At 45.2% G+C, this 16,513-nt stretch overlaps 1 protein-coding gene across 1 annotated transcript in view; it reads right to left on the reverse strand.

Annotated features, from left to right (window-relative positions):
- Window positions 1–15,824, reverse strand: part of CAPN14 (calpain 14) — a 35,850-nt gene extending 20,026 nt beyond the window's left edge. Inside the window, exons 1-7 of the mRNA XM_023758629.1 lie at window positions 15,742–15,824; window positions 5,461–5,659; window positions 4,110–4,179; window positions 2,853–2,971; window positions 2,580–2,716; window positions 1,993–2,167; window positions 1,122–1,187 (exon numbers count right to left, since the gene is read on the reverse strand). Coding sequence (XP_023614397.1) covers window positions 1,122–1,187; window positions 1,993–2,167; window positions 2,580–2,716; window positions 2,853–2,971; window positions 4,110–4,179; window positions 5,461–5,659; window positions 15,742–15,824 — 849 coding nt within the window. The remainder of the gene's footprint in view (window positions 1–1,121; window positions 1,188–1,992; window positions 2,168–2,579; window positions 2,717–2,852; window positions 2,972–4,109; window positions 4,180–5,460; window positions 5,660–15,741) is intronic.
- Window positions 15,825–16,513: the final 689 nt, after the last annotated feature.

Consider the following 16,513-nt stretch of genomic DNA (forward strand, 5'->3'; position numbering starts at 1 on the left):
GGCTCAATCCCCAGTGGGGGGCTTACAACAACAGCAATGTATTCTTTGTGGTAATTAGTATGGCAGCCCTGGGACACTAACACACCTACTCACAGGGATGTTGTGAAGATTGAGTGAATTAACCTTTGTGAAGCAGTTGGAACAGTATTTAGCACATAGTAAGTGCTAAGTTTTGTCAAATATTGTTAAATAAATCTAAAACCAAAATATTAAAATAAACATACAAATGTTAGCAAAAAATAAATTTTGCTAAATAAAAATGAAAATAAATGTCAAGTTCTTGGTACACACGCACACAAATAATTAGTGGGTATCTAGGAGGAAGGAGAATTCAGGTGTGAGTTGATTTCGAGAAATTTGAAACAGAATTAAAGGGAATTGGGGGACTTTTGGTAAGTGATGCTTTCTACAGAATATCAGAGGTTCTTTAAGATTGAACCTACTGATTTCTTATCTCCACACTTTGCACATGCTGTTCCCTCGGCCAGGAATGCCCTTTGCTCCTCGTACAAATCCACCATCTTTCAGGGACCAACTCAGTGTCACCTCCTCTGGAAAGCCTTTGAATGTCTTCTCTCCTAGCTCTGCACCCCTAAAGCCTTTCACCTATGCTTTCTGCTCTCAGTTTCCATGTTCTTCCTTAACATTTTCAGATATGGTTTGTCTCCATACTTGACTGTAAGCTCCTGTAGGCAGAGTCCCTGTCTGATTCCTCCTTCAATGCTTAGTAGAACTAAAAGGTAGATAGCAGTGGGAGGAAACTGGGAGCCTGCTGAAAAGGAGCAAGTAGGAAAGAAGCAGGAATCTGGAGCGAAGTGAAGTTCAAGGAGGGCTGTGAGGCACAGCAGGGTGGATGGCCAGTTGGCTGGGGCTTCCCCGTGGAATGGGAGGTTGGGATGGTGCAGTGATGGTGGCAAAGGCTGGACCTACCACTTGACCCCAGAAAATAGGTACAGAGGTATGGGGAATCCCACTGGCTTTGGCAGGCACTGGAGGACCCACCAGAGAATTCACCCCAGATTAGATACAGATAATAAGATGACCCCAGGTTTTGGCAAGAAGCCGTAGGAGAGGAGAGGGTGCTGAAGGGAAACGGTGGGGGGGGGCATGGTTCTACCCACCTTCCTGATTCCTATGAGAGTGTAGGCGTGACCGTCCACGAGCCCGTTCTCCAGCACCCTCTCGTTCTGTAGAGAGAAGAGAGCACCGTCAGTCCTGCTGGGTACGGCTTACCCAGGGACCTGTTTGGCTAGAGCAAGGGGTTAGGAGGAAGGGGTGGGAGAGACCCACACTGTCCTGTTCCCTTACAGTTTTCATAGCTCTTCAACACCCACAGTCTCGTTCAAGCCTGTAAGTCAGGGTACCACACTTTTTGGGATTGTAACCACTTTACATAGGATGAGCTCAGATTCAGAGCCACTAACTTAGTGCGTAAGGCAGCGGTTCTCAACCTGTGGGTCGAGAACCCTTTGGCGGTAGAACGACCCTTTCACAGGGGTCGCCTAAGACCATCCTGCATATCAGATATTTACATGACGATTCATAACAGTAGCAACATTACAGTTATGAAGTAGCAACAAAAATAATTTTATGGTTGGGTCACAACATGAGGAACTGTATTTAAAGGGCCAGAAGGTTGAGAACCACTGGTGTAAGGTGACACACAGTTGCTGGTGGAGGCACAGCTGAACCCAGGGATCCCTGCCCCACTTTCATGTTCTCGGTTGTTATTAAATTAGACAGTAAGAACTAGCTGTGCTAGTAGAATACCTCACATGTGGCCGACACTTAACTGTCAGCTCCCTTCTCTGCACACTATCTGTGCTCTATAGTAGCCTTGCCTGCCCTGAGGTGCTCAAGTTGAACATCAGGAAGGTAGGTGCAGGGGTTGGCGGAAGTCTTGGGGCTCCCACTGAGGTGAGAACAACTGGTGCCTGAAGAGGGAGGCAGCAGAGAAGGAGGACACCCTGCTGGCTCACAGCCCAGTCTCACCCCTGAGTGGGTCTGGCAGCCGATGAGGGTTCTGCCATAGGTGGCTTGGGTCAGGATGTCCCAGAGGTTTCCAGGGGCTTCTGCCAGTTTGATGGTCACTGTCACCCCACTGGTGAAGTCCAAAAGGGCGTCAGACACCTGTCCACGCTGCAAGTCCTCATAGGAGCCACAGAGCCTGTCCGGGAGGAGAAAACATAGGCAGAGAAGGGAAGGGGCATTTATTCTGCAGCCTGGGATGGTCCACAGGAACCTCGCTTGGTTATTCCCTGGACATGTGTCTGCTAACCCTTCCCCCAACCCCAGGGCAAAGGAGGAAATATATGCTCAGAGTTCTTATCCTGTGAGCAACTCCATCCATTAGTGAAGGCAAATTCCTGAACGCTTGTTCAGATGGGGTGACCCCTACATAAAAGACTCTGGATATGTCACATATATTCACTGAGTCAAGTATCTCACTTGATAAATGTTACCTGCCTCCTCTTGCCTTCCCTTAACATTGATGAGAGAGACAGAGAGAGGGAGAGGGGGAGGGAAGGGTAGACAAAGGAAAGGAAGGGAAGGGAAAAGATTTCTCATGGTTGTCTTACTTAGCATAGGCCTTTTCCAGAAGAGCTCCCCAGAACAAATTCTTGAAGGTGGAAGAGACGAAGACCAGCTGGCCAGCTTCATTCACGGGCAGTCGGTCATCTATCACCACAGGAACCCACCTCCCAAAGTGCCAGAACTAGAAGGAGAGAGTGCCCACTGGTGAAGGAAGGTTATGGTGGAACACAGTCAGCCCAGGAGACAAGGACACGACTTTTCCAAGAACCTTCTTTCCTATGTCCCACCCTAGACTGGGGCACCAGGAGGACACTCACCCGGAACTGAAAGATGCCAGCATAGTTCTTGGTGAAACTCTGATTCAGGGGGACGACCCGGCTCAGGATGTCCTGGTGCAAAGTCAGAGCTTGCAAAGCAGCCAAGAACCAGCAGTCACCTAAGCCAGACAGCACACAGTATCTGCATAGATGCACTGCCCAGGCATGCACACTCTTCAGGTGTCTGCATGGATGTACTGCACATGCATGTATATGCTACAGGTGTCTGCATGAATCTACTGAGGATTTATTACATGCAAGAAATGCCTGGTCCCAATTGCTATCCTTTCTGGACTTGTAGCCTAACTTAGAAGGGAATTATATACTGGGGAGGAAGAGGGTGATTGAGAAAGTGTGATGCAGTGGGGGACATTGGCTGGAATTTAGCCTTGACAACAAAAATTGAGCCATATTCCTGGATCAGCTTTTAGACTCTCAAATGTTCCATCCTCAGGAACACGGACCCAAACACAACCAAACTTTCTAAATTCCTGTCTCTGTAACTGATTTTTATTCTTCTGGGAAAGCCTCAACCCTCTGGACTCCATTTCCCTGTCTGTAACATGGGTATCACTACACATGTGCCTTCTCTCATGGCCAAGGGTTGTTTCTATTACTCTAAAAAGAATCTTGGCTTCAGAACAGGCCTTCCTGGACCCTATTCTGGGGCATCTAGTGACAGGTGTGCCAAGAAGGAATCATTGCAGGGACTAAAGTAGAGTGAGCACATCTTGCCAAGACAAGACTTTAGACCTGTAAACTCGTAATGAAGATTATCATCTGGCAGGGTTTTTGTGTGTTTGGGTTTTTTTGTTGTTGTTTTAATCCTCATTCAATGATATTTTTTCCATTGATTTTTAGAGAGTGAGAGAGGGGAGAGACAGAGAGAGAAACATCGATGTGAGAGAGACACACGAACTGGCTGCCTCCCACACATGCCCCTACCAGGGCTGAGGATCAAGCCTGCAACCAAGGTACTTGCCCTTGATGGGACTTGAACTCTGGACCCTTCAGTCTGTAGGCCGATGCTCTATCCACTGAGCCAAACCAGCTAGGGCTATGATTAGGCAGGTTTTGGCATCCCCATGCATCCTGGTAGGACCAGTTGTTACCATTTTCCCAGCAAAGGACACAGCATGTCAAGGTAGAGTTCAGGTGGCCATTTCCCCCATTGGAATCTCTTGATCCTCCTCTTCCCCTTAGCCAGGCCAGGCTCCCAGCTGCCACGTGTGTGTCTCCAAGGCTGTGCAGACTCACCTAATAATCCCTGGCACAGATCCAGCCTTTTGGCCTCGGCAGAATAGAAGTGGGGGTTGATGTGCAGTTCCTACAGAGACAGATGGAATTGTCCTTCTGACCAAAAGGTTATTGGAGCCACAGTGACCATTGGGTCCCATATGCCCAAACTGGACATATGAGGACATCAATATAAAATATGTATATAAAAAATCAGGGCTGTCCCAGAAAGTCTGGTATTCAGATTCTGTCCATTGTACCTCTTATTCTTTCTTAAAGCTCATGTAATTCAGGTCCTGGAGAACTCTGTGTGGATATTGAGAAATAGCACTTGTACCAAAAATGCCTTTTCTTGGAGTTTCTATTAAAAATGGGAGTACCTCTTAGAGGGGGTATTCTGTTTTCCTGGAGGTCTTCCCATTCTTATTTTCCTATTTCTTCCTGCCCCTAACCCCCCAAATAGTGGCCTTTCTCGATTTCTGTGCTGAGATGTGGCCTGGGATGGGGTGAGAGATTTAGTGCTCCAGGACCTGCACTAAATCCCTCAGTCTTTGTGGGCACAGCCCACTCAGATGCATGACAAACTCTATATCAGCAGTTCCCAAGATTTTCTGGGAGAAGTAAAATCATGACTGCCCCCTAGGAGATGCACCGGTAATCTTACACATAGTAGGGACTTAATAAGTCTGGCTTTGATGGTTATGGCTGATTAGGAGAGAGAAGAGAGGAAAATTGATTTCACTAAATGTGTTCTGGGATTTACATGTAAATCAAGTTTGCGGGAGATTAACTGTTTTTGAACACATTGAAAAGTTGCTTTTAAAGAAATTGTTGATGCATTTATAAAGTGAAGAATACTTTTGTAGTGATTAATAGCTTCTTTCTTCTTTTCTAATTTTATCTTTATTGTTTATAGATGTTCCCTTTTCTCCCCATTGACTACCCTCCTCACTCTCATTGCCTCCCCAGGCCTTCACCCCACTATTGTCCATGTCCATGGGCTTTAATTTGCATATCTCACGAGCCTGATTTGGGGGGAGTGGCGTGTGAAATGTTAAAATGTGTCACTCTGGCAGATGGCACTGGCTGTGACTCAGGATGCCATCACCGAGGAAGCTAACCAGTACCTTACTGTATTTGGCTGCAGTTGCTCTTCCCATTTCTGGCCCGAGGGGGAGCTACATCTTAGACTCCTCCCAAGATCACTCCTGTTTTTTCCTGGAAAATGGGTGCGTGAGGACTTACCCAGTTCCCGTCTCATGGGGATCAATGGCAGTAAGACTGGGTATCCGAAAGCCCTGAGCCCTCGGAAGGAAGGTCTGGGTTGACACATTTTGTGTGTTTGTTCGGCAGCCCCCGCCCCAGCCCTTACCGTCGGCCTCCTCCACTGCAGGTGCCCTGGGAGCTTCTGCAGCAGGTGCCCACTGCCGATGGAGCTCAGGGTGGCTGGGAAGGTGTCATCTTCAAAGAGGCAGCCGTCCCTCAGGCACCTTTCCTGCAGCGCCTCATAGTCCTGTCTGGGGAGCTGTGGAGAGGCCCCCACCGAGTCCTTCTGCCCTCGCTTCCAGCTCCTTTGGAAAGATGACCACAGAGGCATAGCCAGGTGTGGATAGGAACCTAATGGGTCTTCCTGGGTGGTCTCGGTTGCTCCTGAAACAGAAAGCAGATGTTCCATTTACTCACTTCCTGTTAATGCTTTGTCATCCCCATAGAGAGGAGGAGGAAGATGGAGAGAATGAGAGAAAGAGAAATTAGCCTGTGAGAAAGAAACAAAAAGTAGATGCACTAGAAGCAGCCCACAAGCATGTCTGTACCAAGACGTACTCCTATACATTGTAGGGGTGACCCAACGGTCCTCCTCTCCATTTTTCAAGATCTTGCTTAGCCTCCAAAACCCATGTTGAGCCCCTCCTCCAGGAAGCCTTCCTTGCATGCCTGGCCTTCACTGAGTCCCCCCTATTCTGACTGTCTATTGACTCACCATTTACCCCATAGAATACTGCCCTCTAAAGTGCTTCTCAAATTATCACTAGTGAAGGGCCTGTGTTCTTTTATTTCCAATTTGTCACATAAATTTAATGAAAATGAATTAATAGAAAAATGAAATTTATAAAAGGTATATAAGCCCTCCTTATTTTAAAAACATCAGATTCAACAGAAGTAAACTTACTGCATCTCATGACAAGCCTTGGTGCCTTGTGGGGCTCATCACAAGATCAAATTTCAGAATGAGGCCACACACACAAATATCTTCCTTTTGTAAGTATTCCTAAGTCACCTTAAGGAGTGTCTAGACCAGGGGTCCTCAAACTTTTTAAACAGGGGGCCAGTTCACTGCCCCTCAGACCGTTTGAGGGCCAGACTATAGTTTAAAAAAAACTATGAACAAATTCCTATGTACACTGCACATATCTTATTTTGAAGTAAAAAAACAAAACGGGAACAAATACAATATTTGTATTTGCACGTGGCCGCAGGCCTTAGTTTGAGGACCCCTGGTCTAGACCAGTGATGGCGAACCTATGACACGCGTGTCAGAGGTGACACGCGAACTCATTTTTTGGTTGATTTTTCTTTGTTAAATGGCATTTAAATATATAAAATAAATATCAAAAATATAAATCTTTGTTTTACTATGGTTGCAAATATCAAAAAAATTTCTATATGTGACACGGCACCAGAGTTAAGTTAGGGTTTTTCAAAATGCTGACACGCCGAGCTCAAAAGGTTCACCATCACTGGTCTAGACCCAGGTATGGACAGTTGACAGTTCTTACCAGTCTTCTGTATGTTACAAGCTGGGGGTGAAATTGGCGCACTCCCAGATTGCCACAGCTCTCTACAAAGGACCACATGGCTCTTGGTCATACTTGGAAATTCATTTGAACTGTTATAAGTGAACCGTGTTGGAGCAGGCCCATAAAATAAGACTATGCAAATGAATAGGGGAAAGCTAACTGGGGCACAAGATATTAGAGGGTGTCGCCTAAAGGCATGCTGCCTGTGCCGAAGAGTTCTTTCCTTGGCCCCCCAAGGGTGTGAAGACTCCTCGGTCATGTTCTTCACATCAGGATCCATTTGCTCTCAGCAAAGAGCAGGGCAGAGACTCAATCTTCACTTTTTCTGTAGTGGCTATGCTTGTCTTGTGTACAGTGTTAGGTGCTAGGGAGAGCTTTGTGATGGTGTGAAAAGAGGGTATCCCTGGTACCCATGATCCAGAGGAAACCTTTGAGTGCTAACCAGCTGGTAAGACACCTGAGTCTGTTCCATACCTTGAGTCCTTGCACTGATGTTCGGTTCATTCAGATATTTACTGAGCACCTACTATGAATCCATGCTAGACACATACATCTGGCCCTTGGTCCACCTAATAAGGATAGAGTGTGGAAAGGAAACAAAAGATATAAGAACCATGTCCTTGCTCACAGGTGCTATGAACATGTAGCATTCTCCTAGGGATGGCTGATTTCCAGAGAGTTCTAGTATCCTGCCACACACCACCAAGTTGTCTGAGGTGAAATTGGAATAGAAACCTAGACTCCTAGCACAATGGCTCTGTCTGCATGATAGAAAGCATTGGATAGAAAATGTGATCAATTCTACCTTCTTGACAGTTGGAACAAAAGAACAAGACTAACGATGGGCCCTGCCTGCTTTATCCTGGTTACAGATGGCACGTCTTCTGTGTAATAGATGGTGCTCGGTGGTCATGGAAAGCTAGAGTTAGAACTAGAAAGCCCAGGAGAGGTCAGGTTTGCCACGTTTTACCTGGCAAACCTGTAAAGCAGGCCCTTTACCCTCTCTAAGCTGGTTCCCTTACCTGTAAAATGAAGATGACACATACTGTGTCTACCCTCAGGACTCAAAGAAGATAACAATGTGAAGTGATTTACAAAAACTTTAAAGCAAGATTGGCAAACTATGGTCCCTGGGCCAAATCTGGCCCACCCCTGGATTTTGTAAAAAAAATGTTATTGAAACACAACCATAGTTACCTGTTCATGTAATACCTATGGCTGCTTTTGCAATACACAGCAGCAGAGTCGGGAAGCTGCAACAGAGGTCATGGCCCATAAGCCTAAATATTTACTGGCCAGCCCTTTACAGACCAGTTTGCTAAAAGCACTCTCTAACTCAGGTAGATGGCTGTCGCACGGATCTAGGCACAGGGGTAAGCTCTAGGTAGGAATGCACAAAACAAAATGTGGTTAACGGCAGCTATCGTTAAGAACTTATTTTATTGCAACAGAATTTTATCTCTAATTGATTCATTGATTTTTATTGTTTTTTTACAGATGCTTCACATTCCCATGTTATTTTCGTGTCACAAATAGTCTTGAAGGTGTGGGCTGCTTTTTCTCTCTACTACAGTCTCTCATTCATTTTTTAGATGTGATGACAGCAGACATTCCTGGGCAGCTTTTCAGTGGTTTCATGGCTGCCGATTATGAATAGGAACCCTCCCCCGCCCCCATCTTTAAGTACAGACCATGACTGGTTCATAAAAGAGGAAATGATTTTGCCAAATTAATGGTTTAAAAGGACCTTGAAAATTTTTACTATTTAAATATTTGTCGACATTTGATTTAATTTTTCACAGAAGACCCAAAGCACGGATCCTCATTTGTTAAAACAGACATTTGCCTTTCAGGAAACAATGAAGAATGTGGCTGACTATGAGCTATCGAAGGCAAGAATATTTTTCGTTGATTTTTTTTCCGGATTCTCAGAGCCTGGCATCATATCATGAATTAAACAGATGCTTGATAAATGTTTGCTGACTGGCTGACTGAACAAATAAATAGATGGGTGTTTCGTCATTTGTGAAATGTGAAGAATGATAAAGCCTGCCCTCCCCGCCCCTCCTGACACGAAGCTGAAATGAGATAAAAGATGTCCACCATTTGGCGGCTCTCTATTGTTCTGATTATGTCCCTGAGCACTGATTTAGGTTGAGGCTTGTGTTCAGAGGCCTCCTTAACATCCCGCCCCTCTTCTGGTCCGGACTTGTTTTGGGGCTCCTTTCTGGGAGAGGAAGTTCTGTGGGGTCCAAGGCAAAGAGCCTGAGGAAAAAAGTAAAATCAAGGTCAGCCTTCAAGGAGGGAGTCCCCAAAGAGAACATGCTCCTTGGGAGTAGACTGGGAAGAGTGATAGATCCTCCCTTCCCCCAACTGGTGGGCGGAGTATGACGTAACCTGCAGCCTGGAAATACCTGAGTGACTAACCATGTACCTTATATGGACTATACATTGGACCACCAATCCACACCTGCCAAATACCCTAAGCCCTTGTCCTATATGGACAATGCAGTAAGCCACCAAGCAGTGTGCGCCGAGTACACTAAGCCCCCACCCCTTCCCATTCCGCCCCTCAAAAGGCGTGCCCACCCCTGCACGTGCTGCTGTCCTCCCCTTGCGAGACAGCCCGGCAGGTCCTTCTCCTCTAATAAAGCCTGTAGTCCTGGTTTTCGGCCTCTGTCTGATCTTTCAAAGAGAAGAGGCAGGAAGCCCCCTGCCTTGGCGGGTGATGCTGGGGGAACCTCCGGGCTGACTGCATGCATATTTGGAGATGTAAAACCTTGGCTGGGGGAGCTCCCTACCCACTCTTAACTGCCCCATCTTCCATCTGACTCCATGAGACACTGCACAGCCACAAATCTCTATAGAAGCACATACACCTTGACACTCCCGAGCCTGTGTACACCTTGAGTTGCCACGCAGTGGGGGCAGCTTGCCTTGAGCTTAGGAACATTCACTTGGCCTTGTGTGGAAGCCAGACCTGGCGTCACTCCTTGCAGGTAAACCTCAGATCAGGCTAGAAGGAACTTGGTGGTTGCTGTATTCAGTGCCCTCTGTACAGGGAAGACCTCTGCGCAGGCCCAGTGGGCTCGTGGCCAGCTCAGCATGACCAAGGTGAGCCCTGGGCCTCTCTTAGGCATATCCTCTTCTTTTCTTTCTTACTGGCTCCTCGAGCAGCACCTCAGTGGGGTCACTCTGTTCCCCTCAAGCCTGCTTCTGTCTTACAGTCGTTCCCCACCCAGGAGACACCAGCACCCTAGAATTAGGTCATTTCCTACCTTTATTTCTCCATCACCTTCCACACTTTTAAAAGACCAACCCTTTTGATTTTTCTCCTTTCTAAACATTTCAAAACACATTTGAATAGGAAAGAGTTTTAAAACAGATGTAAATTATTTCCTCTTGTTTTTCAGGAGTATTTACATCTTAAAGGGTCAGACATTGAGCTGCATTACTAGTCAGACTGAGGGAGCTTTCCCCTGTTCCTGAATTTACCATCTGAGTGGCCCTGTCACATCACTCCCCTCAGATCCCATAGCTCATGGCCTCAAACCCAAATGGTTAGGGTCTCAGTGTCCTGGCCCCTTTCTGTATGAACAACCTACAGCTCTAACCTGAGGTCCCTTTTACCTGCACACAAACAAGACATTTCTTGCTCCCTCTGGTTTGAATTGCATCCATCCTTCAGAGCTCAGTTCAAGTTTCTCCTCCCCAGAGCCTTCTCTGGCCCTCCAGCCCACTTTCTCTTCTCCTCACAGCCCAGGTATCTTACTGATATACAGATGTTTGCATCTCAAAAAAGGTATTCCAAGGACCTCTGAGCTTGTGTGACAGTCAGAGAGACAGAACCCAGCTGCCACGAAAGAGCAATCCTGAATCAGTGATGACTTAGCACTTGCCCTTTGTTCAAGTGCGTGAACTAGGGAGAAGGTGCAAGGTAACAGTGCACCCCCCACTGACCCCCACCCCCAAAGCTCAGTCCAGGACTTGAGGAATGGATGGCCTTGCATCTTAGGCTATGATTTGTGCTACTCCAGGATATCAACCTATGCAGTTAGAAACCCAGGCAAGACTTTTCAAAAAGTGAGTCAATCAAAAACATCTTTTAGGAAAAACTATTTGGTAGTAAATATTAAAGCTATTATATGACATAATAATTTCATTACTGGGTATTACCCAATAGAAATGCTTAAATTTATGCACCAAAAGACATGTACAAGAATATTTATAATAGCATTATTCAAAATAGCCCCAAACTGAAAACTACTCACAGCCCATGAACATGGATTATATATTGGGGTACAACTACTCACAGCTCATGAACATGGATTATATATTGGGGTACAGTCACACAGTAGAATATTCTACAGCATCAAGAATGAACAAACAAGAACTGCATGCTATAATATGGATGGAATTCACAAACATAATACTGAGTGAAAAAGTCTAGACACAGAAACTCTATGATTCTCTTTACATAATTTTCAAAGAAAAGCAAAACCGTGTTAGAAATCAGCTCAGGATGACCCTTGGGGTGGACAGATTTATCACAAAACCGATTATACCACTAACAGTTAAATCAATTCTATTATTCTCTATTGATTGTTTTGATGGTCAGGAGAGAGGTTTAGAAGGGAACTGGTAGATCCAGTTCATTTGAACAAGGCTTTGTTGAGAGCTCCCCATGGGCCAGGTGCTGCCCTAGAGGGAAAGGTACATGATGAACTAGAATTTCTGCCTTCAAGAGTCACAGGCCAATAGCTGGACTCTCACTCTAGAGAGAGCCCTCTTCTCTTCACGGCCATGTGCACACTCTGTTGAATGGCTGGTTCTCAACCCATCCAAGAATCCTTTCTAGACTTTTCTAGAGTGGACTGGAAAGTCAAAGATACTCTCACTCTGTTGATTCTGGGAGATCTCCCCAGACCCCAATACCTAGGTCCACCCACTAGCTCAACTATGAATACAGTTCCAGCCCGAGCTCCCATATCTGACTATATTTGACTTTTCTGGAACAAAAATGTTGAACACATATCTAGGCTGAATCCCACCTAAACAAACAATGCCTCCCTCTATCTCCAGGAGAGGACTGGTTCTAAGCTGAGCAGACTGCTTCCTCCAGTGTCATCAGCAGCTTCAATTAGTGATTTTAGTTGCCCAGAGGCCAGAAAACTGCTCAAACCAGAGTGATTTCTAGCTTTCTCATCTAAGCGAGGGCCCCTCCAGCCCCCAGCCCCACAATGATAAGTATTATGTGAGGGACCATTTCGCTCTCAACTTCTCATCATTGTCATCTTCACATATGATTTCACAGAGGAAGTCAAACCAGCCTCACTGCCCATTAACACTCAAAGAGCAACCTTTCTCCTAGAATATTAGGATCCTACAAGGCCCAGGCCACCTCCAGACCCCTTCCAAAATTGAGGAGGCTCAGAAGACTCTTGGCAGGGTCTGAGCTCTAGGAAATGACAATACCTGGCAGTATCAGTAACTCCAACAAATTACCATTTAATAGAAATCAGAGCTGACAGGGCCTCAGGGATCACTTAGGCCACCACCACCATCCTCCCTTATTTACTGAGAAGACTGAGCCCAAAGGCCTGAAGTCCATCCCTTCAGATCACACTGGTAAGCAATAGCGAAGCTGAGAACAAAAGTATCATCTCCAGATACCAGGGCTCTTTCCAGAAGTACTCTGACCTGCAAAGTTCAAACCAGGAGCAGCAACTGCTTTTCTCACCTCCTGAACCCAGATTCTGCAGAGCCCCCTGGGAGCTCTGGGCTGCATTGGACACACCCTCAGAGCTAAAGAAATTTACCTGCACAGGTGATCTTGCTTCTTTAAGCAACTGGACAGTCTCTAGTCGCAATGCAGTCAAAAGCACACTGCCCCAGACTACCCTTATATATATGGTCCTTCTATGCACAAGGGCTTGGTCAAGAGTCTGAGTTCCAGCCTCCAGAGCTTTGGTTCCTTCCTATTGTGTGTTCTCTGGAAGGGAGGGGAGCCTTGGGGCTTTGTGATGGCATCATACAAATCTAATGATTTCCTTAGAATAATCGCCAAACAGAGCTTGTGCCAGTAATGCCTTAACAAAAAAGAGTTAGTCATCTTCAGCTTTCTGTTATGACATTCTATGACTCCGGTTGGGACCTGCCTTGAGCAAACATTTGAAGGTCCAGTTTGTCTCTGGCTTCTTGACCCACTTCCAGGACGGACAGGTGTCCCACTTCCTGGTACATAACTTTCAGAGTCCAAGTGCCCTACTTAAGCCTGCCTTCCCCACAAACCTAGGCCACTCACTAAATATCTCCTTTCTTTTCCTCCAATCACAATTCTCATTCCTCAGGGCACTGAAAAGCAATTTGAACTAATTCTCAAGGATGTGTGATTTGCTCACAAATCCCTAACCTTAGCATAAGTATTTGCACCTTTTAAAATAAGACTCACCCAAATGAATCCCTGATTACTGAAATTTCAGGCAGTGAAACGATAAGTGAAAAAGTCCAGTTGAGAAATACTTTAGGTGCCCAGTATATTAAGTAATAACTGCTCACAAGTGTCCATTTACGCTCACATGGGTCCTCTGTGTTATTTCATTAGACTCACAATAAAAATAAACTAAAACTGTTATGTGTCCAACCCAACTGTAAATGGGGAAAACTACTGAAATACTGTGGGTAAGCTCTGAATACTTCATGCATTGATTCCATGTTTTGCAGATACAAGACTAAACAAGAAAATCATTAGATATTATAGCTCTGGCAAGGGTTACCTCTGGCCACTCTACAGGTAGGGATTTGTAGTCCTGGTGGCTATGGCAGCACCGAAGCTCATAACATCTATTGGCAGGTTCTACTCTTCTCTGATGTTTTGTACCCACTTGATTTTTGTTCAGTTGACTGTATGTTTTCAAAACTAGGATTCAACAAGGTAAAGAGAAGGGATTTGATTTGTGAATGGGAGAAAGGATAACCAAGTTCAGCTGAATGAAAGAAAAAATTGATGGTTCCATATATAACTTTCGAGCATTAAAAATTGATCCTCAAACCAAGATAATAAAAAAAGGCTTTGTGGGCTAGCTCATAATAAAAGTCGCTTCCAAGGTTCCAAAGTAAATTCTAAGACCTAAGTTATTAATTCCTTCACATTCAAAATATTTTCTCAGTGTTATGAGAAAAATAATCGTTAAGAAATTCACTATGGCCCTAGCTGGTTTGGCTCAGTGGATAAAGCTTCGGCCTGCGGACTGAAGGTCCCAAGTTCGATTCAGGTCAAGGGCACATGCCTGGGTTGTGGGCTCGATCCCCAGAAGGGGGCATGCAGGAGGCAGCCAATCAATGATTCTCACTCATCATTGATGCTTCTCTCTCTCTCTCTTTCTCTCTCTCTCTCTCTCTCTCTCTCTCTCTCTCTCTCCCTCTCCCTTCCTCTCTGAAGTCAATAAAAATATATTTAAAAAAGAAAGAAATTCACTATGAAGTTTGGAACTATAAACAGAGAAGCAATTTTTTTCCACAGGAGGATGTTTTCCTGTTATCAGAGAGCTAATTAGAATTCAAGGACATTTATTTCTAACCCATAACCCAAGTGAACTCATATTGACACACTATGTTATATCTGAGAAGGGCTCAGGGATTCACTGGAAGTCACACCGACCATGAACACAGGGCAGGCCTCAGGACACGGTGGTCTGGGTGAATGTGAAAAATGCAGAAAATACACCAAGATCAAGCTTCAGGCAGGCATGCAGGCAGCATCAGAGAAGGTCCAAAACCACATATCTGGATTCCTGGAAAAGTGGAAGAGGTAGGGCTGACCTCAGCCTCATAGAAACGGGGGTCCTAGACAAGGAGCCCGTAGAGGTGTTAGGATGCAAGGCAATTGCTTGGTCATAGAAAACCAAACAAGTAAAGAGCAAACTTATCGAAACAGACGTCAAGGGCTCATAAACTACTTAAACTGGGTCCTGGATATTTCCCCAGACTTGCTCCCTAAATCTTGGTTGGAGAAAGTTGAATGGAAGCAGAGCAGGGGCTCCCTCCATCATCCTCCCTCCTGGTTGTTGTCTTCTCTGGTCTCTTGGCCAGGGGAGCAGGTTTGTACAGCACTTGGAGTTCTGCTGAGGCAATCCCTGGGACACACTTACACATCACAGGTGCATAACACGTCAGTTAGGGGAGTGGTACATTTTGGTATTTCTCTAGCAGGTACATGAAATGTCCATTAATCTGGCACTCTCATCACCCCTTTTTTAACCTCCTTTCTCCCATGATCATTGGAAAGTATCTGATCACCGCATATATGAAAAGATTAGTAACAGTTTAATTGTCAAGTGCCATTGATTCAATTACAAAATATGGACCTGGAAGCATAGAATTTCATTGATTAACAATAAGCCACAGAGTTGGGTGGGGGAGATCCTTCTGGCAGGATGAGCCTTCTGGTATGCCCAGAAATCACATAATTATGAAGTTATGGACTATTCCCTCACACAAAGACTGTCGAAAGTGAGAAAACAAAAAAAGGTCTACAGTATGGTTTGATTTTTTTGTTTCTTTTTTAGTTCCTAGTCTGGTTCCCTGACAGATAAACATGCTGTCTAGACGTTTTTTTTTTCTTTCAAAGTCTCATAGTGTACATCTCTTGTTTTTAGCCTCTATCCTTAATTGTGTTCTTGGCATTATTAAACTTGTTCAAATCGATATGCAATTCCAAAATGTATTTGTCACCATTCCTCTTCCTGACCCTTCCTTTGTCCCTGACATCATTTTCCCTGAGTGTCTTACGGTTCTACCTCTATGGATCTGTCTGTTTTGGCTTTTTTGTTGGTATGTTTACCTTGTGACCTGACCTGTCTTTCTTGGCAGAAAGTTTGCCATCATGATACTCGTGACAGGGAAAGGTGACTGCTGGGAAGAACAGCGTGGTTTCCATGTTTCCTTCTAAGAGGTGATGGCAAGATTTCTGTTAGGAAAGAAGTCCCAACAAAAAAGAAAAAAAAAAGGAAAGAACGAAAGAAAGGAAAGAAGTTCTGGTGGTAAGTAAACCATGAATAATCCCAGGGGTACAAAAATAAGAAAGCCATGGTGCCTGATACCTCAAAGATCATGCAAGGATCTGAATAGCGTCCTAAGTCAGCTTAGGATGCTGACTCCAGTAATAGCTCCCGTTCCTGAGTTGACTCATGCAAAACCATCTAACGTGATATCTCTGTCAAGGTCACAATCAAAGGAATCCCTCATATTAACAATCACATCTATCAGCCATCCTCACCTTGCATTCTCCTCACATAAGGCACTTCTCTATATCCAAATAACAACAGGCTTTCATGAGAAGTTGTGTGGGCTAAAGCTTTCAACAGGAAGATGACAGATTCATGCTGAAACATGTTTTCCTGCTACAGTTCCGTGGAAGGGCTGTGTGTGCCTTTAAAAACGTAAAAGATTGACTATCCCTTTAACTGAAAGCATAAGGTCTGACAAGCTTTGGATCTCGGCTCTCAGGAATGAAATAGCAGCTCTGAAAGCATTGGTCACCGAGAGGGCCCCATATCTGGCCTCCCAAGTGCACGGTGGGTTTTGCCTTGATCGGCCCTTTCTGGAATTGGGTGTGTTTGTGTTCTA

This window comes from Myotis lucifugus, unplaced genomic scaffold, assembly GCF_000147115.1.
Source record: "Myotis lucifugus unplaced genomic scaffold, Myoluc2.0 scaffold_134, whole genome shotgun sequence".
Lineage (NCBI taxonomy): Eukaryota > Metazoa > Chordata > Mammalia > Chiroptera > Vespertilionidae > Myotis > Myotis lucifugus.